We start from the raw sequence: 27,045 nt of genomic DNA, 5'->3' as shown, positions 1-27,045 counted from the left end.
AAGTCTGGCGGAGTCCAGTCCTCAGTCTGGTCTGCCTTGGACGTGGTGGTTGTACCCAGAGCAGATTCAGCTGGACCTCCTGGCCCTGCCTCGGGCTGGCCCTGAGGAGATGGTAGCTCCCGTGGGAAGATCTGGTGTTGTGGACCTAACGTCTCCAGGGCTGCCCCAGGATTAATTTCTTGAGCAGTCAGGGTCACCTTAATTTCCTCACTTAAAAATGGAAGTGTTGCCACTGTTGCTTTTATTACTTTCTGGGAAAATTGAGTGAGATAATGCAACAGAAAAAGTGCCTTGAAAACTATAAAGCGTGAGTTCACAGTGAGCTGCGATGATGTAACTTATCTGGTCTGTAAAATGGGTGACATAAGGGCCCCACCTACTCTGGATTGTAGGGCGACTTAAATGAGCTGAAAATGAAAAGCCTACACTTGGACACAAATCCACAGTAGTATACGCAGTTATTGACATCCAGATGTGAGTGTGGCTATCTGCGCAAACCACGCTGCGGTGTAAAGTAAGAGGAGTGCGGTCAGCTAATTCAGAAGATCTAAAGATGGTTTTTTCTTGGTGTCTTTGTGGTTCAAGTTTTCTGCTCTGTAAGTTGTTTCTAGGAAAAAAAAAAAAAAAGTCCAGTACGTGTAATTCTTTGGAAGGGTTTTTTAGGTGAGTGAGGCTGCATCCCGAGGTGATGGGGTGTCCTCACAGATGAAGACCTGCTGTGGCTCACTGAGCCCCACATGGCTGGGTTCTGTTTCCCCCTTAGGAGTTACAGGATGTGGATTCTCACCTGGTCCTCCAAGTCCCAGCTCTCCTACTGCTGGCTCTGAAGCTCTCTGCCGGGGGCTTGGATCCACCAGATGAGCCAGCCCCCTGACAGAAGCAGCTGTCTGGAATTATACCCACATTGCCTCGCCCTGGCCAGGCGGTCCTGCTGCCTCTGAGCAGTGCTGCCTGGGGAGCAGCTGAAGCATCTCAGCGGCAGAGCTAAAGGGGGAAGGCGGGCGCAGGGCCACACTGGGCTCCAGGGCGCCTTTGGTTTGTTCCGATCTGAGCAGAGAGATGTTGGTTCTGATATGTATGCTAAAGAAGTGGTCACATTACTCCCTGCACTACAAGGTATGCCCATAGGAGTAGTTTATTTACTTTCTTACATTTACCAGTTTGTTACAAAGGATGAACAGACAGATGAAGGGGTCCATGAGGTGAGGTTCAGAAGGGCCTTGAGTGCAGGAGTTTCTGTTGCCCTGGAGCTGGGATGTGCCACCTTCCTGGCATGTGAAAGTATTCGCCAACCTGGAAGCTTCAGTAAAATGTGTTCTATTGCTATATCAGGAGTGAGATTGGCTGTAAGTAAGAGAAAATTACTGTTGTATAGACGACAATATAGACAAAGCTACGTTTGTTTATTTCATGAAGCAAGAACCCCAGGGTAGGCATTCACAGCTGGTTTGGTGACTCTGTAGGGCCATCCGGTCCTCAGGCCTGTCCCTGGGGTCTCCCCCAGCTGTGTGTAAGTCTGCATCATCATGCCGGTCACCTTGTCGTTGCAAGGCGCCTGCTGCATCTCCAGGCTTTACCACCACATTCCAGATGGGAAGTAGGAAGGGCCAGTGCCTTTATCAAGAAAGCAAAAGTGTTCCCAGAAACACACACCTTGTTTTCCATTGGCCAAAACTGTCATATGGCCACTCCTAGCTGCAAGGGAGTCTGATGAAGCAAGAATTGCAGTACGGCGCAGTAAGGCCATACAATTTGGTAAGAAAGAAGAATAGAGTGGGGAGGGTATAGCTCAAGTGGTAGAGCACAGGCTTAGCACACACGAGGTCCTGGGTTCAATCCTCAGTACCTCATCTAAAAATAAATATAACCTAATTACCTCCCCCTACCCACTACCCCCAACCAAAATAAAATAAATAAATGAAATATTCTTTAAAAAAAAAAAAAGAATAGATATTGGGTAGATAATTAGCAATATCCGCTATGACCTGATTGCATGGCCCTGACCCAGGGAGTGTTGCAATGAGACATCTTTGGAAGTGGATGCCTGCCTGGTGGTCTGAAAGAGCATCTTGAGAAGGACCTAACTCAGAAGAAGGGAGGGATTAGGGGGTGGAGGGAGAGTCAGTCCAGAGGCATAAACCTCATGAGCCAAGTGCTGCCTGCGTGTGCCCCTGAGCCCCAGACTGTAGCCACAGGAACATCCTGACCAGTAACCCTGAGGCCAGGTGTTGATTGGGAATGTACAGTGGGAAACCATATGGGTACATCTCTTTGTGAATGAGAGGAAAATGGGTCCGGGTTGCCACCTTTATGCAAGGTGACCTTTTAGGCATGACGAGATATTCATGGGCATCTTCCAGACTCAGATGGCTGCGGCAGCTACACTAGCATCCCAAGAACGGACCCTCGCCTCTGCCCCTAATTGACCAGGCATTTGAGAGCTTTCCACTCACCAGGTTCTTCATCTTTGTCCCCCTTAAGAAAATCCAGCAGCTCTCAGAGGGCTCCATGTTTGGCCACGGCTTGAAGCATCTGTTCCACAGCCGCCGCCGGTCACGGGAGAGGGAGCACCAGACGTCTCAGGATTCCCAGCAGCAGCATCAGCAGGGCATGTCCGACCATGACTCCCCAGACGAGAAGGAGCGCTCCCCGGAGATGCACCGCGTCTCCTACGCCATGTCCCTGCACGACCTGCCCGCCAGGCCCACCGCCTTCAACCGCGTGCTGCAGCAGATCCGCTCCCGGCCCTCCATCAAGCGGGGCGCTAGCCTGCACAGCAGCGGCGGGGGCGGCGGCGGCGGCGGCGGGGGCAGCAGCCGGCGCACCAAGAGCAGCTCCCTGGAGCCCCAGCGCGGCAGCCCCCACCTGCTGCGCAAGGCCCCCCAGGACAGCAGCCTGGCCGCCATCCTGCACCAGCATCAGTGCCGCCCCCGCTCCTCGTCCACCACCGACACGGCCCTGCTGCTGGCGGACGGTGGCAACCTCCTGGCTGAGGAGGCCGAGGGCCTCGGCGACAAGGTGAGGCGGGGCGAGGGGAGGGCCTTCCAGGTGGGGGCTGCCCTAGAGGCAGGAGCCACCTCCTAAGGGGCCTGTGGCCCTGGGGAGCTGAGCTGGGGACCAGCCTGGTGGGTACGGACACCCCACCGCCTGCCGAGCTGTCTGTCTGGTTGAAGGAGCCAGAGATAGGACTGAGCCAAAAGCAAGAGATGACCCGCAAATGGCTAATTTTTTTGTTTGTTTAGAGGTTTGTTTTTCAAAATTAACTTTTGCTCAGGCTGATACTAATTTTAATTTGTTCTCCTTAAACGTGCTCTCCAGAGGCAGTAAGTGTAGTCATCAAGAACACAGACTAGTGTCAACCCTGGGTCTGCCATGTACTGCCCAAGTCACTTCATCTTTTTGTACCACAGCTTCCCCAATTGAAAAGGGCTAATAATGGTAGAGTTGCTGTGGGATTAAATGCATTCATATATGTAAAATGCTTGGAATGGAGTCTGGCCAGTATCATTTTTATTATTATGACCAACCAAAGGAGGCAGAGGAGGAATCCATGAAGGGTTGTTTGGTAAGGAGACTGTCTAGTTTGGCACTTTTCTGAATTTCTGTATTCATTCTTGCATTTGTGTAAGAAGTATTTCTTGCATACTTGTTACAAAAATATAGCAAAAAAATGAGCGGAGGTGCCGTCCTCACGGAGCTTACCGAATAGAGGGCAGACAGATGGGTGAGTGGACAGAATAGGGTGGTGAGGCTGTGACAGAGGCTGTGGGAGCTTGTTGGCAAAGCCCTTGTTGGAGGAAGCCACTGAGCTGAATCTTAAAGAAGAAGTATCATTTAGCCAGGGAAGAACTGGGGGAGGAGTTGGGGGAGGAAGTGTGTAATGTGAGCTGACGCTGGGGACTAGCAGGGCTTCACTGTGGTTGGAGCGTCCAGCGGTTTTGGGCACTGCCGGGCAGGCAAAGGTTAGATCACAGAAGCCCTTGCCACATTGAGTCTGGGGTGGTGTGAAGTTATCCAAGGGTGTTAGGCAGGAAAATGGCAGGAGCAGGTCCCTTTGGGTCTCAGTATAGACAGCAAATTAGAAACAGGGACAGGAGCAGAGTCAAAGAAACCATTGTTGGAGCTGTTGCTGGAGTCTAGGCTGCAGCAGTGAGGGTGGAAAGGCGGAGACAAATTCAGAAGACATTTGGCAGTTAGCATCAATAGTAGTAAGTGAGGAAGTGGACATGGAAGAGGAATGGAGGAGGATTCTCGGGCTTCTGGCTGAGCAGCTTCAGCAGTGGGGCATTCTCTAGTTGAAGAAACACAGGGGAAGGAGAAGGTTTGGGAAGGAAAGTGGTGAGTTCGGTTTTGGACATGTTGGGTTGCAGGTGCCTCTGGGAGCTGTCCATCTAAAGAGCACCAACTTACGGTCGGGTTCACATGGGAGAGGTGGCACTGGGGCTGGCACTCTGGGAGCCAGCACTGAGCTTGGAATCCTGGGTGTGGATGAGACCTCGAAGGGCATGTGTCAGGTGAGAAGGAGGCCAAGGATGGAGCTGACATCAGGAGAAAGTAGGCAGATCTGTAGGGTTGGACCTGGAGAGAGATGACGGCAAAGCACAAGGAGAAGGGAGTTTGAGGAAGGCGGAAGTACGCAACTGTGTGAAATGCAGCAGGAACGATGGGTCACATCTGGATTTGGAAACATATGCAGGCAGTGTCAGGCAGTGGGGGCCACTGGTAACCGTGGCAAGAAACCAGTTTCAGTAGATTGAGGAGATGTTGGACGTGGAGGGGCAGCTCTCCTGGGGAGGAGAAAGGAGGCCAACATTGACTGAGGCAGTCTGGTTTATGTTGGTTTTTGAAAGATGGGCAGGGAGGGCTGCCCATCACTAGCAGGCCAGGAGAGGGGCTTTTGACTTTTTTCTCCAGTGAGATGAGAATTCATTAGATTTCGTATAGATGGGTGACACCTTTTAAGAAGACCACTCTGGCCGCTGTGTGGTGACTGGGCTGGGAGCCAGGTGCGAGCACGATGTCCAGCTGGGAAGCTGTTGGAAGCCTCCAGCGGGGAGATGACAGTGGTTTGCTGCAGGGCGGGAGCCGGAGAAGTGGCTGGATTTGGAATTGCTTCAGAGATCAAGCTCTGAAGATTCCTGATGGATGTGGGGCATGACAGAAAGGGAGCAGGCAGAGATGGCTCACAGGTTTTTGGCCCGGCAGCTGGAGAGAAGAAATTGCCTTTAAACTAAGTTGAGAAAGACAGCAAATGGACCATACATCTGCAGGGGCTGTGGTGGCAGAAATCAGAGCTGGTCTTTGGACATGTTACGTTTGAGATGGCTATTAAACATCCACGTGGAAATGCCAGATAAGCAGTCAGATGTCTGAGTCTGGAGTCTTGGGGAGAGACCTAGGCTGGAGGCAGACATTTGGGTGTTGTTAGCATACAGAGAGCATTTAAAATGATGGCACTGGACCATCTGTAAGCATAGTTTCAACTGCAGAGAAGTCTGTGCCAAGAGTGAAGTCTGGATGTGTCGGCTAAAAGGGAAGCGTGGCCTTGTGGATGGAAGGGAGACCCAGAGGGGACCAGCAGGATGAATTGGTTATTCAGCCCTAATGAGCCAGTGGTTTGGCTGTGGCAGCCGCCAGGCCCATCTCTTGCTGCTGAGTGAATGAATACATTTAAAAAATCAAATTAGAATGATCCTGCCAAGCCAGGGTCTCTGGTCCTAGAGCCGTTTTACAAGGAGGGAGAACGTGAACTTTGTGGTCCCCGGCTCTCTGAGCAGATGGAGCAGGCGTGCGGTGAGCACTGGTGGAGACTGGTGAGGAGTTGTTGGCGTTTGCTGACTGGGAATGCAGGGGGCTGGGGGGTCCGGGATGGGCGCATCGACTAGGGAGCTTCTCCACGAGGCTAATTTTTGGTCTTCACACTCCCCCCAAGATGTCCGGAAGGCAGGCAGGGTTCTGTTCTTGCTGCTGGTGGGGGAGCAGCCCTGGAAACTCCTGGGTGAGCTGACTCTGGGGGAGGTTCCCTGGGTTCAGGTGGGAATGGGGGGACTGTTTCATATCCATACTTAGAACTTTCATCTTTCCAAAGCTTTGTCCTGTGCATTACCTGCTTCATCCTAAAAAACATCCTTGTGAAGTTGCCAGAGCAGACACTATTCTCACCATTTTACAGATGAGCAGCCTGAGGCCTCAAGGAATCAGGAGGCTGCTTGCCTGGGGGCACCTGGCTAGTTCTTGGCGGGGAGGAGCCTAGACCCCATGTTTCTAGCATGCCCACAGGACCAAATTGAGATCTGAGGTCACGAAAACCGCCAGGGACCATTTTGTGCCACATCCATCGTGAGATGGTGGCCTCAGCCCAGGGACAGTGACTTTATCTCTTGGTTGCCATTTCCCCTTCCATTGCACATCCTTTCTGACCTGGAGCTGCTCCTCCAGGGATGGGCGTGGCCCCAGGGGGTCCTGAGAAGAGGGGGTACTTCCATGTCCTGAGGACAGGGGTCTTCCAGCCATTGGTAAACACTGCTTAGTCAGCTGACTCCCCCAAACCCAGATGCCACGGGCTGGTGTGCGAAGCTGTGCTGGTCCCACCCTGGTCCCTCGGCTTGAATAGAAGGGATTCTTCTCTCTCTAGTAAACACAGCCCCACATGCTCGCTGTGAGCTCCCTGGTGATTACTAGCATCTATTTTTAATTCATAAGCCTCCCCTACTACCCACACCCCTTGCCATTGTTTAGAACTCGGCAGCTGGCTGTTGGACCAGAGCAGGCCCTGTTGGGTTGAGTTACCAAAACACCCTGGAGGCAGCTACAGTTCCTGGGCTGTCCTGAGAGGCTCACCCCAGCCCCTCCCTAAGAGCGTAGGAGACTGGAGCCCCATAGAGAGCAGGGGTGCAACGGAGGGACAGAGAGGGGCTCACAGGCCCAGGAAGCAGCTCAGCCTTGGTGATGTCATTTGCCTGTCATTTGTCCTCTCCAGATCCACTTAGCTGTCTTCGAGGTTGTGCCTTAAGTGATTGCCCTTTTAAAAACAAAAACGGAGTTTCATCTCAGCCTCGCCATTCCACTTTCTACTATGTGTGTGACACTGAGCAAGGTAACCTCGTCGTTCCCTGTCTTACATCTATAAAGTGGGGGAAAGGTCATCATTGTTGGTGCACTGGGCCATTGGCAGGTGATGTCTGGGTTCCCCATCTGTGTGTGGCCTTAATCTCTGGAAACCTGAGTCCTGGAGGCTGCAGCAGGAACCACTGGTTATACATGCAGTGGGGTTGGGCTCCCTGGTTCCTCAGCAGATAAGCCCCCTCGCCCCCTTCCCCGCCGCCCCTGCAGCACACCCCACCTGCCCCCACACTGGCCGGACTCTCTTTTGCTGAGCAGCAGTTCCTACAAAATGCAGCGTACCCTCAAGAAATCTAGCAACTCTTCCATCCTGCCCTGATAACCTGCTCCCAGGCTTACAGGGAGGGGATTAACCCCTGCAGGGGTTAGAACTTTGTATTTCCTTTCTCCTGCTTCTCCCATGTTTGGCTTGGTCATTGCTTCTCTCTTGGCCTTGTTCAAAACACCCCCAGCTGTCGCCACAATCATCTTGCCCCTCAGAAGGCTTGTGCAGTGTACTCCAGCTGGAGGGTCTCTGTAGAGGGGAGAGTGCAGCCAGCTATGCCATGCTGGGCCCCCCACCCCAGCCCTTGCCCCAGTCGCCCTTCCTGTCTGCACATTGTGGCTGGTCCCCCTGAGGAAGAGGGAGAGGGGGCAGGAGCCAGAGGCTCACTGAGGGTGTCTCGAGCCTTAGGGAGACCAGCCAGGAGTGCTCAGTGGCAGGAGGACTTAACCGACAGGCCAGCCTGCTGCCCCCTGGCTCTGAGGGCAGGCAGGGCGGGAGCGAGGACCAGTGCTGCAGGGCGAGGGGGAGAGGGTGGAGATGACGTCATGATGGACGCTTCCCTGTGGCCTCACAGAGGTGTTATCTCCAGGCCCCAGATGGGGAGACCAGGGGCGTTTCCACGCATGACCTAAACCAGAGCAGATTCCGGACAGCCAGTCCTTCTGTACGCTCCTCCAGCAGATTTATCCAACAACAAGATTTCTTCTCTGTCCTGGCATGAATAAGCACCCCTGTTTACTCCGAGGGATGGCAAGTGAGGGGCTGCCCTTAGCCCTAGGCTCTTGGCAAGAAGACAGATCTTGGCAGGCGGCAAGGGGCCTGGTTTATTTATGTCTGGGAGCCTGCCGGCTTGGTGGTGGGTGGGGCCAGCTCTGCTGAGAGAGGTTTTCAAACACATCCCCTGGGCGGCTGGGGGAGGCCGGGCCATTCATCTGTGAGGCCCCTGAGTGCTTCAGCTTGCAGGCCAAATTCCAAGGGAGGCGGAGGGGCCCTGTCCCACTGGGCCGGTTGGCCTGTCCTCACAAACGTGGCCACCTCCAGAGCTGCCTTTCACTCTGCCCATCCAGTCATCATTTACGCGCTCAAGTCTGTGCCAGCCTGAACTCATACCCAGTTGCTGGGGAGGACGGCTGCTTTCTCTGCGCCCCTCCCCCACCCCATCTCATCCCCTCTTCCCTCTCTTTTCCTCTCTGCATGGAAAGGCTCCCAGAGGGGCCATCAGAGTCAGCCAGCCCAGTGGCCTCCCGAGGCAGTGCCCACACTGCCAGCCACTTGCCAGGCCAGGGCAGGGTGGCCCTGTGCTCCCCTGGGAGCCACTGCTTCCCTGTCTCAGGGATTAAAAGCCCCTATTTCCCGGGGGCCTGAAGGCCCCACCACAGCAGTGTACCTGGTACCTGGTGAGTTAAGAAGTTCTTCCTTTAGTCTGATTTGAGTTCCTCATGTTCAGTGGAGCCCCCTTGCCTTTTAGGGGTCCTGCCCAATCAGGAGAGGGGCTGCAAAATGAGGACTCTGCCTCTTACGTAAGCTCTGACACTGGAGATCATAAGCAGCAGCTTCCTCTTGACTTTAGAACAGGATTTTGGACTCGGTCACCCCAGCAGGCAGCTGGCCTCCGGAATTAGCCTTTATTCATCTTTTCTCCATTGACATCCATGGCTTGCTTTCTAGACAGAAAGTGCCCAGTGCTCTCCAGATGAGCTCTGGCTCCCAGGAGTACAAAACTCCCCCGGAGACGGAGCAAAGTTAGAGGAATCCCAGGTACCTGGCAAGACCTGATGTCATGCCTTCTCGGCCCACCTGTCTCTAAGCTCAGGCCAGAACCTGGCAGGAGACCCTGTGGCTCTCTGCAGCCCCAGGGTTGGGGGGTGTGAGATGCTGCCAGCCCAGACCTGGGTGGGAGATGTCTGTCAGGCCCCCCTGCTTTCTCCCTTGGGATCATCAGCCTCGGACAGGTCCCAGTGGAAGGTGTGTTCGAGGCTCGGAAATCAGCCCCCCAATGCCAGAGCTGATCACAGTCAACAGCCAGAGGAGCTCTCTGCCCTCTGGTTCCAGACGACGACGAGCCAGCGCTGGTGATGTGGGCACGGGTCATGGGCGCTCCCCAGCCACTGGCCACATTCCTCTCTGGATCTGCCACATCCCTGAGATACGAAACATGACCCTGGTCCCCTCTGCTGCCAGATGAGGCAATGGAAATACAGTATCATTTACCTGATCCCCACTCTGCCTCTTCTTTCTTTTCACAGGCACAGTTTGGGCTTTCTCTGTTTATGCGCCGCAGGGCAGAGGACTCTGAAATAGGAGCAGTGATGAGTGCACACAGCCTGCTGCATTCCTTCCAGGATCCTAGGGGAACCGAGGGTTCTCCTGAGCTGCAGTGGGGACTGGAGGCAGTGAGCGAAGTTCCTGGGAACCATAGCCCTCCCCGGCCTCCCTTTTCTTTCCAGTGACAGGCACTGGCCTGTTGCAAGCAGCCTGTCTGATTGTTCTTTGCCTCCCCACCCCTCCAGCCGCGCTGGCCCCTGCGCCCACATCCTGACTCCGATGCTCCTGCTTCTTTTGTCTCTTTGCTCTTCCTCCAGGTCTAGATTTGGGGAGTGTGCTCACTGCACACTTTTCCACCTCTTCAGACACCCCACCACTGGGACCCCAGAGCTAGGTCGGTATCCAGAGCTACTGAATAATTCAGCATGCTCAGCAGAGGCTAAGTCAGATCCTAAGTGATACTGTGACCAGGAGGCCTCCTTTGGGTGGCTGGAAAGGTGAACCCTACCCTGGAAAGAAAAGTGCTCTGTAATATTAACTTCATTATATAAGGTTTCTTCACTGCCTGAGAAGGCGACTTCAGACCCAAATATTATCTGGGCCCCATGCCGTCTACTGACTCCTCCAGGGTTCAGGACATTGTGGGCACCCCCCAGGCCATTGAACAGCGTGCTGCAGTTTGCAGACTGTTTTCACGTACATTTCTCATTAAATCACATCAGCTCCTGGTAAGCTCTGAGCCTTTGAGTCAGCAGGACGCCCCAAGAGTTCTGTGTTTCAGTCCTCTGCTTTTAGAAAGGAATTGTTCTAAGTTATTCTTGGCAAATAGGGTGGGGTGGAGGGTGCTCTGCTTCCTAAAAAGAGCCCCAAAAGGAGACACTGCCTCCTCTCTGGAGGAGGGGCTGTCCCCAGTGTCCTGGGGCTGTCCGCAGTATCCCTCCCCCAGGGGAACAGAGTGGCTATAGAAGGCATGGAATTGTCCCTCTCTTCCACCCACCTGGCACCAGTTTTGATTTTCTTAAAAGTGACCCAGGTGCGAGGTCCTCTCCGCTGCCCAGCGTCTGGCTCTTGACTGTGGCTGAGAAAGACCCCATGATCAGGAGTCTCTGTGGCATTAGACGGGCAAAGGACCAGTGGGCAGAAGAGATGGCCTCCTCCCTCTCTGGAAGCCGATGAAAGGTGGCGTGCTGTGTGCACGCCCCACACCTCTCTCCACTCTGGCCTTTCCTGGCTGCTTTTCCAGCTCACGTGGCCGAGCCTCTCCACGTGCTCCTAGGAAACGCGCCCACCTTGGCTGCTCTAGTTCACCCGGTGGAAGATGAACCTGCCTCCCGCATGTCCCCAGAGGGAAGCAGGGCTCTTTGGTAACATGAGTTTCTAAGAAGACGCACCTACTGGCTGGCTCGAAAAGTGAGTGTTAGGGGAGGGATCTCCTAATACTGACCACTTCTCAGACTCCTGTTTCCAAGAGGTGAGCGTTTGAGTGACTGCCAGCTGTTCGTGGAGGAATCCTAACTGGGAGGTTTTCACAGCACATTTGGAGCCTGAGATTTTTTTGAGGCCTCACCTTGTATTTGAAGCTACTAAATTTAGCTGCTTTTCAGCGTTCATCTTTGCTCCTAAAGCCTGTGACTTCTCAGATTTTCCCCCCTCCAGAATGTGTGTGTGGTTTGTGCTTTTTTTTTTCCCAAAAGAAAGAAAAATAAGTAGGAAGATTTTTTAAGGGGGAGGGTGACCTGAAAAATAATAACAAAGGCAAAGGAAGAGACAAGAAAAATGTCATGTTTAAGAGCATTAAATAAAGAAGGGGGCACTGCCTGGAAATGAGGGGAAACTAAACCTAGGGGAACCCGGGGAAAGGGAGGGCTGAGACCTGCTGGGCATGCAGAGAGCCTCGTGGACAGGACCTCGGTTTCCTTCCGGTGTCCCCTTCCAGGACACGGAGCCTCCAGACTCAGGCCAACTTGGGAGAGTGGAAGGAGCAAGGCCAGTGACTGCCCTGCTCCGGCTCAGAGGGGGCCTGTCCCTGCCAGGCCAGCCCGGAGGTGGCTGCATGGCCAGGGTTACTAAGGTGTACACTTGGTGGCGGTTACCCAGCAGCACCTTCTCTCTGCAGGACAATCGCTTGGTGGCCAGTGTCTTTCCAGGCCCTGTTGCTTCAGTGCAGCTCTTCCCATGTCCGCCTGCCACCCTCTCAACTTGGCTCCATATGTAGCTACTTTTTGGCTCTTTCTATCCCAGACAAAGTCTTCCTGGCGCCTCCCAGAATGACAGTGGGGTGTGTGCGTGCATCCACATGTGAAGGAAACTCAGGACTAGTCATCTATCTCAATAAAACCTGCGACGTGTCAGCTGCTTTCACTCACGCTGCCATCTGAGCCTCACTACAGCCCTGGAGATAACGTATGATTTTGCAATTAAGAAAACCAAGACTTAGCTGCAGAGTTTCCAGGGCTTAGCTCATCTGCCCTCTCCTCTGTCTCCTGATGCACCAGTCTCACCCCTCAGGCCTCTTCCTCCTGGCCGCAGCTTTGTGGGTGCTGCCGCCTCCCCTTGCAGTTGTGAAGGGGCACCTGCAGGACCTGTGGAGGCCACATCCCTAGCGAGTGGCGGGGTGATGGTTTACAGCTGGCCTTCTGACCCAAACCCTCTAGCCCTGCCGCTGAAAGGCAGAGCCGGTGCCCAGGAGCGAGCGGTCTTCCTGCGACCCGTTCCCCTCCCGCCGGGGCTCTCCCGGCCCCACCTTAACGCACTCCTCCCAGCACGGTTGTGGACGCTGAGTCTCCCATCCTGTGCTGACTTGACCAAGTGTGGAGCCAAGACCCAAACCCAGGGCATCATGACACCTCGGGCTGCTGCTCCCCACACCGGAGCAGGAAGCTCTGCGTCCTTGGCAGATTGGAGAACATTTCAGACATGTAAAGATAAGGGCAGACTCCAAAGGAGAAGGGACCCCTCTCCTGCCGACTTACCTGGCGGACACCCCCCGTTCCTGTCTGTCCCCTTTCTCTTAGCAGACTACTTGTCCACCTTGAGCCCCGCTTGCCTTCTTCCTGCTCTTTAGCGATTACGGGTGAGTTGTCCCTGGAGGAGAGCTGACCCTCCCATTGGAGAGATGTCATAGGCCGTGTTGGGGGTGACTCTCCCCAGAGTCATCTTGGTGGTGCAATGAGGCCTTGAAGGAACCTCTTTCTGGGGCTTCTGAGCCTTCATGACCCCGGGTAGGTGGGAGTGAGACTCCGTGAGGGGCCATGAGGGTCCCAGGGCTCAGCCCTCTCAGCCCCCTCCTCGCCCCTGGGATCCTCCCGCCCCTGCCTAATGCTTTTTCCCCTCCCTCTGTTTTGCTTGTAAGGAAAGGTTACAAATCTTCGCTTGGTGGAGCCTAGAAAGGAGAGGGGCATTGCAGGGGTGTCTTGCGTGTGAGGCCAGGCTGCCTCTGTGGCTCCCTAGGGCAGGACTGTAGGAGATGGACTGCCTTCTGTCACAGCTCAGTGAGACAGATCAGGCAGTCACTCTGCAGACCTAAATATGAGGTGGGGTCAGTCTTACATTCAGCACAGTGAAGGGCCCAGATACAGTTAAGATCTGATCCCTGCCTTCTAGGGGCAGTGAGACCTGACTTGTTTATACCAGATGAACAGTGCACACTGTCAAAGCGCAAAGTAAAAATCAAGTACCATTGGAGGGAGGTCATTTACAGACACGGGTTGCTGCCGGAAGTGTCCCTGACCCCACGTGTTCCTGTCCTCACAAACCCTAAGTCATTGGCCACCGCAAATGTTTGTAAGGTTTCCCAGTGCCTAGGGTGGGGGGAACTCCTCCTCTTGGAGTTTTGGCAGAGGGCCCTGGCACTGGGCCCTAGAGATAGCCCTAGGCCCTTATCTCCCTGCACCTTCTTGAACTTGGGACCGCCCCGTCAGCGTGATCCACACCGACCCTTAGTATTTAAGCCCTGAGTCCCTTGCCAGGCTCAAGTCAGTGCAAGATCGGCGGCGTCTTGACCGGTGATTCTGCTGTGGGAAGCTGCCTTTAGAGACGCCCAGCAGACAGCCCCCTGCACTCTGCTGGCCGCCCCGGTGCCATCTTCACAGCTTGTGCTTCCCAACTGTGGACCTCTCGCCCCCTCTGCTGGCCACTCACAGGATTTCCCACTAGGACTGTCAAGATGAAGTCCAAGGAGGAAGAAACGGCTGTGAGTTTGCCATGCATATTTTATCTTGGTTGTTTTTGCCCAGGCAGTGCTGAGGGGAGGAGGGTGGGGAACAGGAAGCAGGAGCTGGAGGGGAAGTGGCTGCAGTGGTGTCCAAAGCAGAGAGTAGATTTCCAGGATCTCAGAGGAGGGGAAATATCCTGGCGAGGCTGGCTGCTTTCTGGTTCCTCCAGGCGGTTTTGGAATAGGGAGGAAGGCTTGGGAGTGATGGTGCCTTAGCCATTGGGCAGGGCAGCAGGGAGAGAGGCAGAGGACTCCAGACTGAGCTGGCTGTATTAGAATCTGCCAGGGAGCCTCCTCCAGGCTCCAGCCTTTTTGGCTTTGAAGAGCTTTTCTCCATCCTGGAAGCCTGGCTGGGAGGCCCACTTCCATTCTGAGGCTGAAGAAGGGAGTGGATGGGACTGTTTGTGAGAGGGGCTTCTGATGCTGAGAGGCATTTGTGGGCATGCAGGAGGGGAGTGGAGGGGCGGGGCGTCCTTCTGGGTGGATGAAAGATGCAGGTGCATGTGTTGCCCTGTGCCCCCTCTGCCCCACCTCCCAGGCAGAAGTTGCGGCCTGTCACACCTGGGTGTCCTTGTGCACATGGGACTCACTAGTGGCAGCTGCTGGACTTGAGGATGGGCAGAGTGGTGGGGGGGCATCTCATCAAGACTCGGTCCACCCGCTGGGTGATCCTCCCTTCCCCTCCCAGATGGGAAGGGGCAGCCGTGAGCCCCGGGGAGGGGGAAATCTCCCAGAGCAATCCGCCCCTAATCCCCAGGCTGGGCCTCAGACTGGCGATGGCGGCCGCAGAGCCTGGGAGCTCGGGCACACCTGCTCGCCGACCCCGGTTTCCCTTGGCAAGCCCAGTGCTGCCCAAGGACTGTGACCCTGGGGGACTGGTGCAGCCGGCAGAAAGCTGGGGCCTCAGAGCCCCGGGCACCCCGTCACAGGCGCGGCTTCGGGACACGGTACCCGCACAGGTGAGGCCCTGGTGGGGATGGGGGTGGGGTTACGGGATGGGAGAAAGCCATTTCTGCAGTTAGTCAGGCGGGCCATGCCCCTCTCCCCTGGTCTCTCAGGGTGCAGCCCCCTCTCCTCTCCACTATAGAGAACTCTTTGTGGTTGGTAGTGGGGAGGAGGGGCGAACACCAGGCCTCCAGGCCTCGGCTGATGGGTGCCAGGAGGGGGCCCCAGGGTTGGGTGAGGAGACGCTGTGCAGGAAAACAGGTGAACCCTGGCACAGACACCTGCAGAAACCAGTGGCCATGTGTCAGGGGCCAGAAGAGCTGATGTGAAATAACATGGAAGGGGTGTTCCTGGTTGGGGCCACCTCTGTTTACAGAGGAACAGTGACAGGCAGAGGGGAGTGTGAACGCCCAGTGAGCACGACCCCAGTGGACAGTGGGAGGGCCCAGAAGCAGCGAAGTGTTGGGTGCTTGGAGCTTTTGGAAAATTCAGAGGATGGAGAATGGAGGAGGCCCCAAGGTGGGCGGGCAGCTCCAGGGGTCCGGCCAGGGACTTGGGTGTGAGGAGGCAGAGGGGACTGCAGGACATCTGTGTGAACAACAGGGCATTGTTCTCAGCCGGGCAGGGAATGAGGCGGCTGAGCAGAGGGTGTGGTTTTGACCCGAACCAGGGGGTGGACCTAACAGAAAGGACTAGAATCCAAGGGCTAGATGAGCATAGTGTTGCTCTGCTAGGAAGGGAGAGTTGCCCTTAGGATCAGGGTGAGAGAAGCACTTGCTGGCTGCAGGAGGGGGCCTGAAGCCTCCACCCCGTGCCCGGCTGCCTGGAGATCGTAGGTCCTGCATGGAACGATGAATCTGTCTGCTGTATCCTGCAGTCCTTTGTAGCAGCGCGAAATTCCTTATAAAGCCGCCGAGGGCCTGCATGCCACAAGGGAAGGGGCACCTCAGGAAGAGCCAGGGCCCTCACGCACCTGCCCTCGAATCCCCTAGATGGGACTGGGCCTCGCTGCAGGAGTTTTTCACCCGACTGTGCCCCAGTGAACAGACCCAGGTGTGCATACTGCCCTGCGTGTACCCCTTTCTCTAGGCATTTGCCTCCCTGTCCCCTGGAGAAAAGCCACTTAGGCTCCCAGGCACCAGTGGAACCACTGGATGGGCTGGTGCCTTTCCCTCCCCCACCTGTCCCCACCTGGTAGTGCTTGGATCAGCTGTGACAATGCCTCCAGAGCTGGGGTTGAGTGGCTTTGTACTGCCTGCATGTCCCCACCAGGAAGAGAAAGACCCAGGCTGTGCCTGCTGGCTTGGGAGAATGGGGGCGGCCCCTCCCTCCAGGATCGAGGGTTGGAATGTCAGGTTGGTGTGGAAGATGTCAGGTTGCCTCCCTGCCAGCTCCAACATAGGGTCAAACGGCCTATGGGTGGAGGGTTTTATACTGTTCCTCTCCCTCCTGGCCTGGCTTACCTCGCTTTTCCATCTGTGTGTTCTCCATCCTGAGAAGGGCGCCCAAGTCAGAGCCACGGGGCCAGAAGTCAGCAGATGGAAGCATCTCTGCTGAGTCACGCGGGCCCGACAGCCTTGTCACACTCGCCCGTGGGGCTCTTGGTCACTGCAGCCCAGGCCCTGCTCAGGAGCTGCACCCTGCGTGGACCTCAGCCCGCTTGGCCAGACCCGCAGACAAGGCAGGGTTGACACCCAACTCCACTGCTCTCCACCCTGGGAGGGGACCTTCAGGCCACCTGTCCCAGGATGATGGAGCCGCCCTGCCCTCCTAAAGGGGAACCCAGGGACCCCAAAGCTCTTTCCCTCTCCTTTCTTCCATCTTTTTCCTTTATTTTTTTCCCCTCAGAGTGACTGTAGTGTGAGCTTTCCACCCCCTAAGCAGGTGGGTAGGATGGGGAAGGCCCCATCTCTCGTGTCAGCTTGTTCTGGGGACCCTGACAGGAGACTTTGTAAATGCAGGAAGGGACTGCTTGTCCCGGCGGAGGGGAGCCACAGGCTGGGAGCCCTGTGCGGTCCCTTGGGAAGCTGGGAACACAGGTGTGGAGCACACACTCCTTGCACGTGTGATTGCTGATACATCTCAGAGGATGTTTATGTGTTTGTTCTGTTGCTGGAGAAATAGATCCTGACCCACATTTCACAGTTCACGTGGCTAATGCCCTCCCCTCTGCACTGAGGAGCTTCGGGTAAGCCTGGACCCTTCTGTCCCCACAGTGTTTGCCTTAGGGACCCAGGCCGCAGGGCCAGCGTGTGAGAGGAAGAGCCATGTCCCGTGTCTGGGCCGGGCTGACACAGGAATGTGAGCTCAGGCCTGGGAGGAGGTGGGAGCCCCGGGGGGCCCAGAGGAGCCAGGGCCGGAGTCCAGTAAACTGGCAGTGTGCCTAATCCGGCTTTGCTCGGAGCTGCTGGAAGTGGGCAGGGAGGAGAGTCCACGGAGCTGTGAGGCCTCGTGGAGGGGGTGTTCCCAGGGGCGTGTGGACCATGGTTGGGTCTCACCACAGCAGGGAAGCGAATAGGGAAAGTTGGGCCCTGGGCACTTCAGACAACATCCCAGCTAGCTCTTCCAGAACACTCATCAGCACTTCTTGGACCTCAGTCTGTGTGTAGAGCAGTGTCTGTGACCCCAGCCCTGGCTGGTTGGCGCCCTGAGCAGGGAGCACGTGTGGCCTCCAGGTTGCCTTGTGCGGACAGGTATTACGGAAGAAGCATGGCCCACCCTCCACGGTTCTCCCACCTGTGCATGGGGGTTCCTCCTGGGGTCGCGTACCTGAGGGTCCCGCCCCTCTCAGGCTGGAGAGTGGGGTGAGGAGGCCATGCTGCTGGCGGCTGGGCAGCCTGGGCCATGTGAGGTTCTGTGGTAGATACGAGAGAGGGGCAGTGGGGCCATCGTAGCCCACCCACTGCCGCACTCCAGGCTGGGGGACCCGGGGAGTTTCCGCCTGCTGGTGCCCGGGAGCTCAGTCATCTCTATTGCTCCTCTTTTTAGGTGCCCAACCCGACAGGGCTTGGGAGTGAGTTAGAAGGAGCCTCTGCTGTAATGAAAATGTGATCATAAGGTGAAGGACCCAGATACCCTCCCAGCTGGACCTGAGCCCAGGCTGGCAGTTGGAGGACCCTGGCCTTCCACACTGGGTTGTGCAACCATCACCTCTGTCTAGTTCCAGGATGTTTTCATCATCCCCAAAGGAAACCCTTACCCATTAAGCAGTCACACCCCACCCCCCAATTACTTCCTTCCCCAGCCCCTGAAAGTCACTAATCTGCCTTCTGTCTCTATGAATTTAACTATTCTGGACATTTAATTAATTAATTAATTAATTATTTCGACAGGGCGGGGATTGGGTTTATTTATTTATTTATTTTTAATGGGGGAACTGGGGATTGAACCCAGGACCTCAGGCATGCTAAGCATGCACTCTACCACTGAGCTATATATACCCTCCCTGCTATTCTGGACTTTTAATATAAATGGAATCATTCAATATGTGACCTTTAGTATCTGTTTTCTTTTACTTAGTCTGATGTTCTCAGGGTTCATCTGTGTTGCAGCACTGATCAGTACTTCATTACTTTCATAGCCAAAGAGTATTCCATGTGGGAATATTACCAATTTTGTTTGCCCACTCACTGATGAGTGGACATTTGAGTTGTGTCCACCCTTTGGCTATTGTAAATAGTGCTGCTCTGAACGTATGTGTACAAGTACTTGTTTGAATACCCCTTTTCAATTCTTTGGGTGCACACCTGGGAATGGAATTGCTGGATCATACAGTAAATCTATGTTTAACTTTTTGAGGAACCTCCAGACTGTTTTCCACAGGCTTCAGGCATCATAGGTCTCCGTGGAGGGGCAGGAAGGAGCAGGTGTCCTGCAGGACCCCCACGCTTGAGTCTGGGCCCCAGGGCAGAGAAGAGGGGTGGCGGGTGGTGGGGGCAGGCCCAGCTGGTTTTCCCCGAGTGTCTATGCTCCTCTCATTCGTGGGGTTTCACAGCCAGCTTCAACTCTGCTTTTCCATTTGTAAGCTAGACAACTGCCAAACTGAAGGGGAAAAGGCTCCAAGCTGCCAGACTGGAGCCAGGACAGGCAGGAGATTTGCTATTTTACACTCCCAAAGTGTAAAATAGTCCAAAGCACTTTTGCTTTTCACAGCCTTTTCGCATCCCTGTCTCATTAGCTCCTCCCAGTAGGTGGGACCCACGCTCTCCTCGTTATAAAGATGAGCCTACGGCCTGGCTGAGCTCAGCCAGATCCCCACTCATTTTCTGGCTGTTTTTTTTTTTTCCCTCATGAAGAGAGTGGAAAGAGGAAAAGTGTTGAGTCTCTTTGGAAAGCGCAGTGGCCTTGTAAGAGGGTCAAGTTCTTTAACATCAGAAGCTGTGTGTTGCATATAGAATTTAATTTTGTCTGGCTCAGTATCTTGATCGCAATATCAGTACTGAGTAAATTTGTTGGTGTGATCTTGTAAATCAACTTCATTTCCTCCACTGCACAAAGGACAAAAAAATTGTGCTGTCAGACCCAGACAGCATTCACGAGCGCCGCCCTGGACCCGCACGGGGCCAAGTGATCGCTGGACGTCATCTTGAGTAACCCTCACCGAGGGCCTGAGACCAGATATGATTATCCTTATTCTACAGGTGGGAACACCGAGGGTCAGGAAAGTTGAGAGATGAATGGTTTGCCGTCACTGCTGGGAAAAGTGCGGGAGGAAGGGGTTTAACTGCAGGAGGCAGTTTTAAGTCAGATTGGTGCGGCGAGTAGACCTCGGGACAGGTCATGGAAGGGAGACGGAATTGGCTCCTCTGGTATATGAGGTCCTGAAGGTATAAGCACCTGGCAGGAGGGCAGGGGGACACGAGGGGAGCCCGAGAGCACATGTCAGAGGAGAGACTTGACCTCAGGAGGGATGGGAAGGGATGGCTGCTGTCCCCAGCATCCCCAGTGGAACCGTGACCTGAAGAGGCCGAAGAGGAAGCCCACAGAGAAGCCACCCTCCCTTGGCCCCTGGGTTTGGCAGGGCTGTTGTTTTAACAGCGTTTTTCAATAACTTTGCACCTTGGCCGAAGTGGAGCCCAGTGACTTCTGCCTACAATTGGCCCGGGCTGTTTCCGGTGAGCTGGGGGCACTTTCTTTGTGTTTAACCCCTTCCCCCACACTACCCCCCCCCCCGTGCATATAAAGAGCGAATGACCTGACCATACTGGGGTGTGCAGTGTGTAAAAATACATGAGGTTGAGCCATTTCCTGCTGCTTCCGTTGTTGCGTGGCGATAAGACACTGGGGACTCGGCTGTGGACAGAGATCCTCCAGCAGGCCGAGGGGGTCCCGCCCTGGGAGAGTGGGGCTCCAGGCCCGCCCGTGTTCATCCGACCTTGCTTTCCATCTTTCCTATCTTCTGTGACTTTTCCTTCCTCTCTCTCCCTGCCCCCCGTCCTTTCTCAGTCTCTCTGCTCCTGCTTTGTGCCACCCTGATGCACTCGGGAAGCCTGCCTGCCTGCCTGCCTACTGGCGGTGGGGGGAAAAGGCACGTCCTCTCCCTCCTGCACATCCGCCCCCTTCCACGCTGGGCGGCCGGTACCCCAGGCTCCAGCCTGGACCCTGCTTCACTCGGCCTGTGGGTTGCTTCTGGGGCTTGAGCCCTCGGGGACCGGGCCAGCAGGCGGGTGGGGATGCGCTCCTTTTCCAGTTCTGGGAGACTAGGCAGGGCTGGGCGCTCCCACCCTATGAAGCGGAAGAGGTTGCTGACAACTCCGGAGAGCTGGAAGGTAATGGCAGGGCAGGGAGACGTGTCAGCAGAGGCGAGTGACCCGCTGAGCTGCCCTGGGGGAGCTCGGGCAGGGGAGAGCAGGGGCTGCTTCCTGTGCCTGCGTGGGGCCGAAGTGAGGGCTTTGGTCAGCTCTGAGGAAGAGGCCCACTCTAGGCAGGAGCCTTGTGGGGAGGTTGAGTCCAGAGGGACAGGGTGTCTCATCCCTGAGAAACGACCCCGTGACTCTGGTGAAGCCTCAGACCTGCTTGGTCCATGTGATGAGGCAGTAAGAGTTCTGGGCTACAGATTCTGTCTTCCTGCAGCTGTGTGTCCCTGAGCAACTTGCTTGAGCTCTATGGGCTGAAGGAGGAGCAGGTCTGCTTAGCCTGCATTTTAGGGATGTTATGGGGATCAGGTAGGTAGCAGATGAGTGAGCCCTTCCTAAATGGCAGCTGTGAGGAACACTGTTGTCATTGCTGTTAATCTTTTGGACTCTTCCTCAAGTTTCCTGTTCAACCTGCATCCGTTTTCCAGGCGGTGAAACCAAGTCCAGAGATGACCAGCGGCACACGGGAGACCCCTGCGGGCCCCGCCCTTGGTTTCATGACTTACATACACTTTCTCTGCTGGCCTTTTTCCCCAGGTCGACAAGGGGGACCTGGTGGCCCTGAGCCTCCCCGGCGGCCCCGGCCATGGTGACACCGACGGCCCCATCAGCCTGGACGTGCCAGACGGGGCCCCGGACCCCCAGCGGACCAAGGCCGCCATCGACCACCTGCACCAGAAGATCCTGAAGATCACGGAGCAGATCAAGATCGAGCAGGAGGCCCGGGACGACAACGTGGCGGAGTACCTGAAGCTGGCCAACAACGCGGACAAGCAGCAGGTGTCCCGCATCAAGCAGGTGTTCGAGAAGAAGAACCAGAAGTCGGCCCAGACCATCGCCCAGCTGCACAAGAAGCTGGAGCACTACCGCCGGCGCCTGAAGGAGATCGAGCAGAACGGGCCGTCGCGGCAGCCCAAGGACGTGCTGCGGGACATGCAGCAGGGGCTGAAGGACGTGGGCGCCAACATGCGCGCCGGCATCAGCGGCTTCGGGGGCGGCGTGGTGGAGGGCGTCAAGGGCAGCCTCTCCGGCCTCTCGCAGGCCACCCACACCGCCGTGGTGTCCAAGCCCCGGGAGTTCGCCAGCCTCATCCGGAACAAGTTTGGCAGCGCCGACAACATCGCCCACCTGAAGGACCCCCTGGACGACGGGCCCCCCGAGGAGGCGGCGCGGGCGCTGAGCGGCAGCGCCACGCTCGTGTCCAGCCCCAAGTACGGCAGTGATGACGAGTGCTCCAGTGCCAGCGCCAGCTCGGCCGGGGCGGGCAGCAACTCGGGGGCCGGGCCCGCTGCGGCGCTGGGGAGCCCCAAGTCCAACGTGCTGTATGGAGCTCCCGGAAACCTGGACGCTCTGCTGGAGGAGCTGCGGGAGATCAAGGAGGGCCAGTCCCACCTGGAGGACTCGATGGAGGACCTGAAGGCCCAGCTACAGAGGGACTACACCTACATGACCCAGTGCCTGCAGGAGGAGCGCTACAGGTGGGTGCCACCTCCATCCACGCTGCCCACCGCTGTGGAGAGGTGCTGAGCACCAGGTGACTCAGGGTGGTGGAGGCAGGTGGAGGAGCATCTGGAAGAGTCCTGGGCTGCTGGAAGAGGCCCGGAAAAGGCTCCAGGGAGCTTTCCTTCAGCTTCCAGGGCAGCTGGAAGACAGGATTATGGGACTTATGGAAGGAAGGCTTTGCCTGTCTCAGGAGCTTTGAGCATCCCTACTTGATGGTTATGTGGTTATTGTTGCAAAAAGTGGAAACCAAGGCAGGGGCCAGCTAAGTGGCCTTTTATTTGGGGAAACTCTGGTTAAGAACACTGACTCTGGGGCCAGGTTACCTGGATTCAAATCCCAGCCCTACTATTTACTCTTTTCCTTGAGCAGAATTCTCAATGCTTTCCTCACCTGGTGTCTTTGCCTGTGAAGTGGGAACAATGTGAATCCCTTTTCATAGGGTTTGTGAGGATTGAGTCCAAGCCTGTAAAGGCACAGTTTTTGTGGGTATCTGGCGTGGTCCACGGGAGCATCCAGCCGAAGCTCCTGAGTCAGCCAGGGATCGAGCTGGGGTCTCCGGTCCCCTCCTTCCCCTCTGCCTGCTCTGCTCCTTTCCTCAGTGCCTCTCGAGTGGCATTTGGCCCTTGCTCCCTGGGAGTCTTAGGGATCTTTTTCTTAGTTAGCACTTCTTGTTCTATTTATATATGTAAAGACGGTTTGGAAAATTAAGGGAGAAACCTTCCTGAAAATTAACTACCCCTACAGAATAGACATGTTTTGAGATTTTGTGTCTTCAGAGCAAGGACTGTCTCTATATATCCCTGCATCCCTGACACCCAGGAGAGCCTTTAGCCCAGGACTCAAGGGCCCAGGTAGTTGAAGTCAGTCAATCCCTGACTCCTCCATTCTTGAGCTGTATGATCTCAGGCAAGTTCCTTAGCCTCTCTGTGCCTCAGTCTTCTCATCTGTAAAGTGTGGATGACACTAGTGCTTACCTCGTGGGGTTGTGGTGAGGATCCTATGAGGTAATGTGGATAAAGTGCTCAGCACAGAGCCTGCTGTGAGAAGTGCTGTGCACATAGTAGCTCTCATTGTCATCGCTGTTCAAATTGGACAGGGCTGGGTCGAGTCGTTGAAAATGAGTGAAATTGACCCGCAGGGGAGATGGGAGGCTCGGGGAGCCAGGACTGGTGTCCACCTTCCCCCTCTGCCAGGTACGAGCGGCTGGAGGAGCAACTCAACGACCTGACCGAGCTTCACCAGAATGAGATGACCAACCTGAAGCAGGAGCTGGCCAGCATGGAGGAGAAGGTGGCCTACCAGTCTTACGAGAGGGCTCGGGACATCCAGGTACGGCGGCCTCAAGGGGAAGCGGGGGTGGGCCAGCTCCTCCCCGTCCCCTTATTCAAGACTTCATTTCCCCATCCTCCCCAAACTGGCATCGTTAAAGGACTTGGCCCCCAGCTGCAGCTGATCAGCCTCTACCCTGCCTGGCCTCCGAGGGGCAGCCTATGCATTGTCACCTCCTCAGAGGGGCAGGTAGGGTTCAGGCCGGGGGCCTCCGTGCCCTGAGCTGTCATGCATCCGCCCCTTGCGTCCCTGCAGGAGGCCGTGGAGTCCTGCCTGACCCGGGTCACCAAGCTGGAGCTGCAGCAGCAGCAGCAGCAGGTGGTACAGCTGGAGGGCGTGGAGAACGCCAACGCGCGTGCGCTGCTGGGCAAGTTCATCAACGTGATCCTGGCGCTCATGGCCGTGCTGCTGGTGTTCGTGTCCACCATCGCCAACTTCATCACGCCTCTCATGAAGACGCGCTTGCGCACCACCAGCACCGCCCTCCTGGTCCTCGTCCTCTTCCTCCTCTGGAAGCACTGGGACTCCCTCACCTACCTCCTGGAGCACGTGCTGCTGCCCAGCTGAGAGGCTGGCCGGCCGACCCCGTGCTCTCCCCAGCCCCCACGCTTCTCCAGGGGGAACCCTGGGATGCCTGAGTCCCTTGGACTTCTTCATGCGTCCAGTTTGGCCTCCTGCCCAAACTGTCCATTCCAGCAACTTCTGCCTCCTTCTCTGTTCTTGCTTGTTCTGTCCAATGCCTTCTCCCTCTTGGCCTGAAGGGAGCCAGCCTTAAGTGCGACCCCGGCTGGAGGCGGTGGGGATGTCGTGGCCAAATGGAGCAGAGGACGCCAGGACGGGCCATCTGAGGAGGCAGCTCTGGTTCCCTCGAACGGAGATGGTCAGGATGGAGGCATGAGAGCGAGGGGGTCTCCACTGGCCCCAGGGAGGCTCCCCAGCCCACCCCTCCTCCCTCCAGAGCGGATCTGAGGCTGGGCTCTGGGTCAGGCCCTTCTGGGGTCTGAAGGGTGCAGGTTCGGGAGGCCAGGTGGCTTCGGATTTATGTTTTCCCTGTTATTCTTGCTGCTTGTCACTGGATCTGCTCTCTTCAGGGAAAGAGGCCCCAGGGGCCCTGAGCCTCAGCCCAAGCCCTTAGGGTTCTATTTATTTATTTATTTGTTTGTTCCTTTGTACCTTATCCCCCTGAGCTCCAGGGAGGGGTCCTGCCCCCCACCCCCTGCCCCCTCTCTGAAGCCCAGGCTGCTTCTCGGCTGTCAGGCACTTCCATGCCATTTAGCTCTGGATAATCCTGGCTGGGAGAAGTGGGGCGGAGCCCCAGCCCCGCCCTCCCAAGCAGCCCCTCAGCCTCTTTTATACGTCTGTTTATTCTGTGTGTGTGTTTGTGTGGGGGAGGCTGTTTGTGGCTGTATTTTTTAAGGTTCTGGAGTGTTGTGTATGGTTTCTGTCCACAGCCCAGCCTCCCCACGGGCACTTCCACGAAGAGAGGGGCTCTCTCAGAATGCGAGAGGGAAATCCCCTGGAGCAGGGGAGGGAGGTGCCCGCCAGCTGTTGTGGACCTTCCCGAGAAATAAATATCCTCTAAATTTTCAAACCATCCTGTCTAGTGTTGGCTGATTAGGCTGTTTCCATGGAAACCTCCAAATCTCTCCCATCACTCAAGCATTCTGGGGAACACAGACTGGCCCTCACGTGTTGGCCTGAGACCTTCCTCCAGGATCTGATGTTGAACAAGGCATCATCCACCCTTCCCAGTTGCTTCACGCAGCCAAAGCTCTGGCCTAGGTGATAGGGAGGTTATGCCCACCCCTGGAGTGCTTTCTTGGAGGAGGGAAATTGGGAGCGATTTCCTTAGGTTGGAGAAGATAAACATCTGGAGACGTGGATGACGGCAGTCATACCCAGCTGTGTCCACGAGAGGGCAGCAGAATCCTTACTCAACACCTTAGAGTTCAGTCACAAAGACTGGCATCTGTTGGAGTAAGTTTGGCCTTATCAATGCTGTCCAGTGATAGCAGAGATCACCTGCTCACAAGGAGCTGGAACATGGCCTTGAGCATAGAGGCCAGGCCCTCACTGTCTATTCCAGGGCTGAATCTCCCATCCCTGACAGTTCAGGACACCCACAAAAGTCACTGGATTCCCAGCAGGAACCCTGTGGAAGCTTGGTGGGCCCACCTGAGTCTCCCTCCTGGGAGAAGGAGATGGTGGCCCTCGGCTTCATGGAAGCAGGAGGGGTGGGGAAGGAAGCACCTACCCCAGAGCCCTGACCCATAACTCGTGCACCTGTGGCCAGTTCCCATCTCTCTGAGCCTCACTTTCCATGCTTGTAATGTGGATGGATGCTGTCGCTGCTAATTGCAAAAGGCTCTGACATTCTGTGATTCTGTAGGTCTGAGAAGTCAAAAGGTACAGCTGTATCCTCGGCCTCGGGCTTGAGGGGACTCCAGGAGTCAGGGACCACGCCCTTAGCTGGATCAGAGAGAGTGTTGTGCTGGTACCACCAAGAAGATGGCATGGACAGTCCATCTTCACCCTCTGTAACCGTGTAGGAGTTTTACCAGGTCACCTTATGGGGCCTTCCAACAATGTCACTGCTGGACCCTGCACGCCCTTCTCTTCCAACCTCAGGCACTACACCTCCCTTGGGGGCCGCGGGCTGCTGGGCTGGGAGCCTACATTCCTGGGCCCCAGGTGGGGGGTGGCTGCCCCAGGCTGCAGGCATTTCCCACATTCCTCCCCAAGGTCAGGTGCCTTCCCTGTGTTGGTTCTGAAATGTCACTGCCAGCCACAGTCCACGCTGAAAGGGAGAGGGAAAGAGGGAAGTGGGCAAGGGACATTCTCAGCTGATCCCGAGGCTGCAAAGCAAGCAGGCCAAGGAGAGAGAAGCCCAGCCCCAGGTACAGAGCCATCTTCTGTGAAAAAGGACCGAACAAGCAGGCCCTGTGCTTGCCTCTTCGTGACAAGCGGTTTCTAGCAAAACTTGGCCCAGCTGGGAGTTGAGTTTCATTCCTCTGAGAGTCACTGCCCTTCCTTATTTCTGTCTGAGCCTCTCTCCACTCTAGAAAGGGGATGACTTACCAACTCTGGACCTGCCTGCCTCTCCCACCCGAGGTCACAGGGTGAGACATTGGATCAGGGTGGCCTCGGCAGGGGACCACCCTCCATCAGACTGCAGGACCAACAGGCAGGCTTTTTCCTAGAGCGTCTGTCCTGCAGATCCCTGCCCCACCCTGGGGTTGAGAGGGCTCAGCCTGCTGGCACACTTCGGCAGCCTCAGTGGCCCAGGGTGGGAGCAGCTGAGAATTCATCTCTGCCTGGACTTGCTGCTTTAAGTTCCAACAGCACTTGGCTGGCAGGTGGCTGGCTAGGAGCAGGCGTGTGTGCTGCGCCTGTGCAGAGCTGGCGCTCCCTGCCAGCCTTGTGGAAACAATGGAGCTGCTGCAGGTGCAGCCTTGGGCAAACACGGAAGCCCTCAGACAGTACAGGACAGAGGATGGTGACCTCCCCCTACCCCACCACTCCAGGTTACTTGAGGGTGATTCTGGGGA

At 56.0% G+C, this 27,045-nt stretch overlaps 1 protein-coding gene across 6 annotated transcripts in view; it reads left to right on the top strand.

Annotated features, from left to right (window-relative positions):
* The window catches only part of TMCC2 (transmembrane and coiled-coil domain family 2), a 34,168-nt gene extending 9,077 nt beyond the window's left edge, over positions 1-25,091 (top strand). For 2 of the 6 annotated variants that reach the window (XM_074351971.1, XM_074351972.1), the window contains exons 2-5: positions 2,482-3,018; positions 21,203-22,143; positions 23,362-23,497; positions 23,753-25,091. In XM_074351971.1, coding sequence (XP_074208072.1) covers positions 2,482-3,018; positions 21,203-22,143; positions 23,362-23,497; positions 23,753-24,064 — 1,926 coding nt within the window. In that variant the 3' untranslated portion in view covers positions 24,065-25,091. Of the gene's footprint in view, positions 1-2,481; positions 3,019-7,060; positions 7,097-13,440; positions 13,845-13,938; positions 14,825-20,479; positions 20,579-21,202; positions 22,144-23,361; positions 23,498-23,752 lie in introns of those variants that run through there. The other 4 variants (XM_074351976.1, XM_074351975.1, XM_074351973.1 and 1 more) reach the window with 4 other exon arrangements.
* The last annotated feature ends 1,954 nt before the right edge of the window (positions 25,092-27,045 follow it).

Source organism: Camelus bactrianus, chromosome 23 (genome assembly GCF_048773025.1).
Source record: "Camelus bactrianus isolate YW-2024 breed Bactrian camel chromosome 23, ASM4877302v1, whole genome shotgun sequence".
Lineage (NCBI taxonomy): Eukaryota > Metazoa > Chordata > Mammalia > Artiodactyla > Camelidae > Camelus > Camelus bactrianus.
Note: the sequence above shows the minus strand (reverse complement) of the source record. Positions and strands in the feature narration are given on the sequence as shown.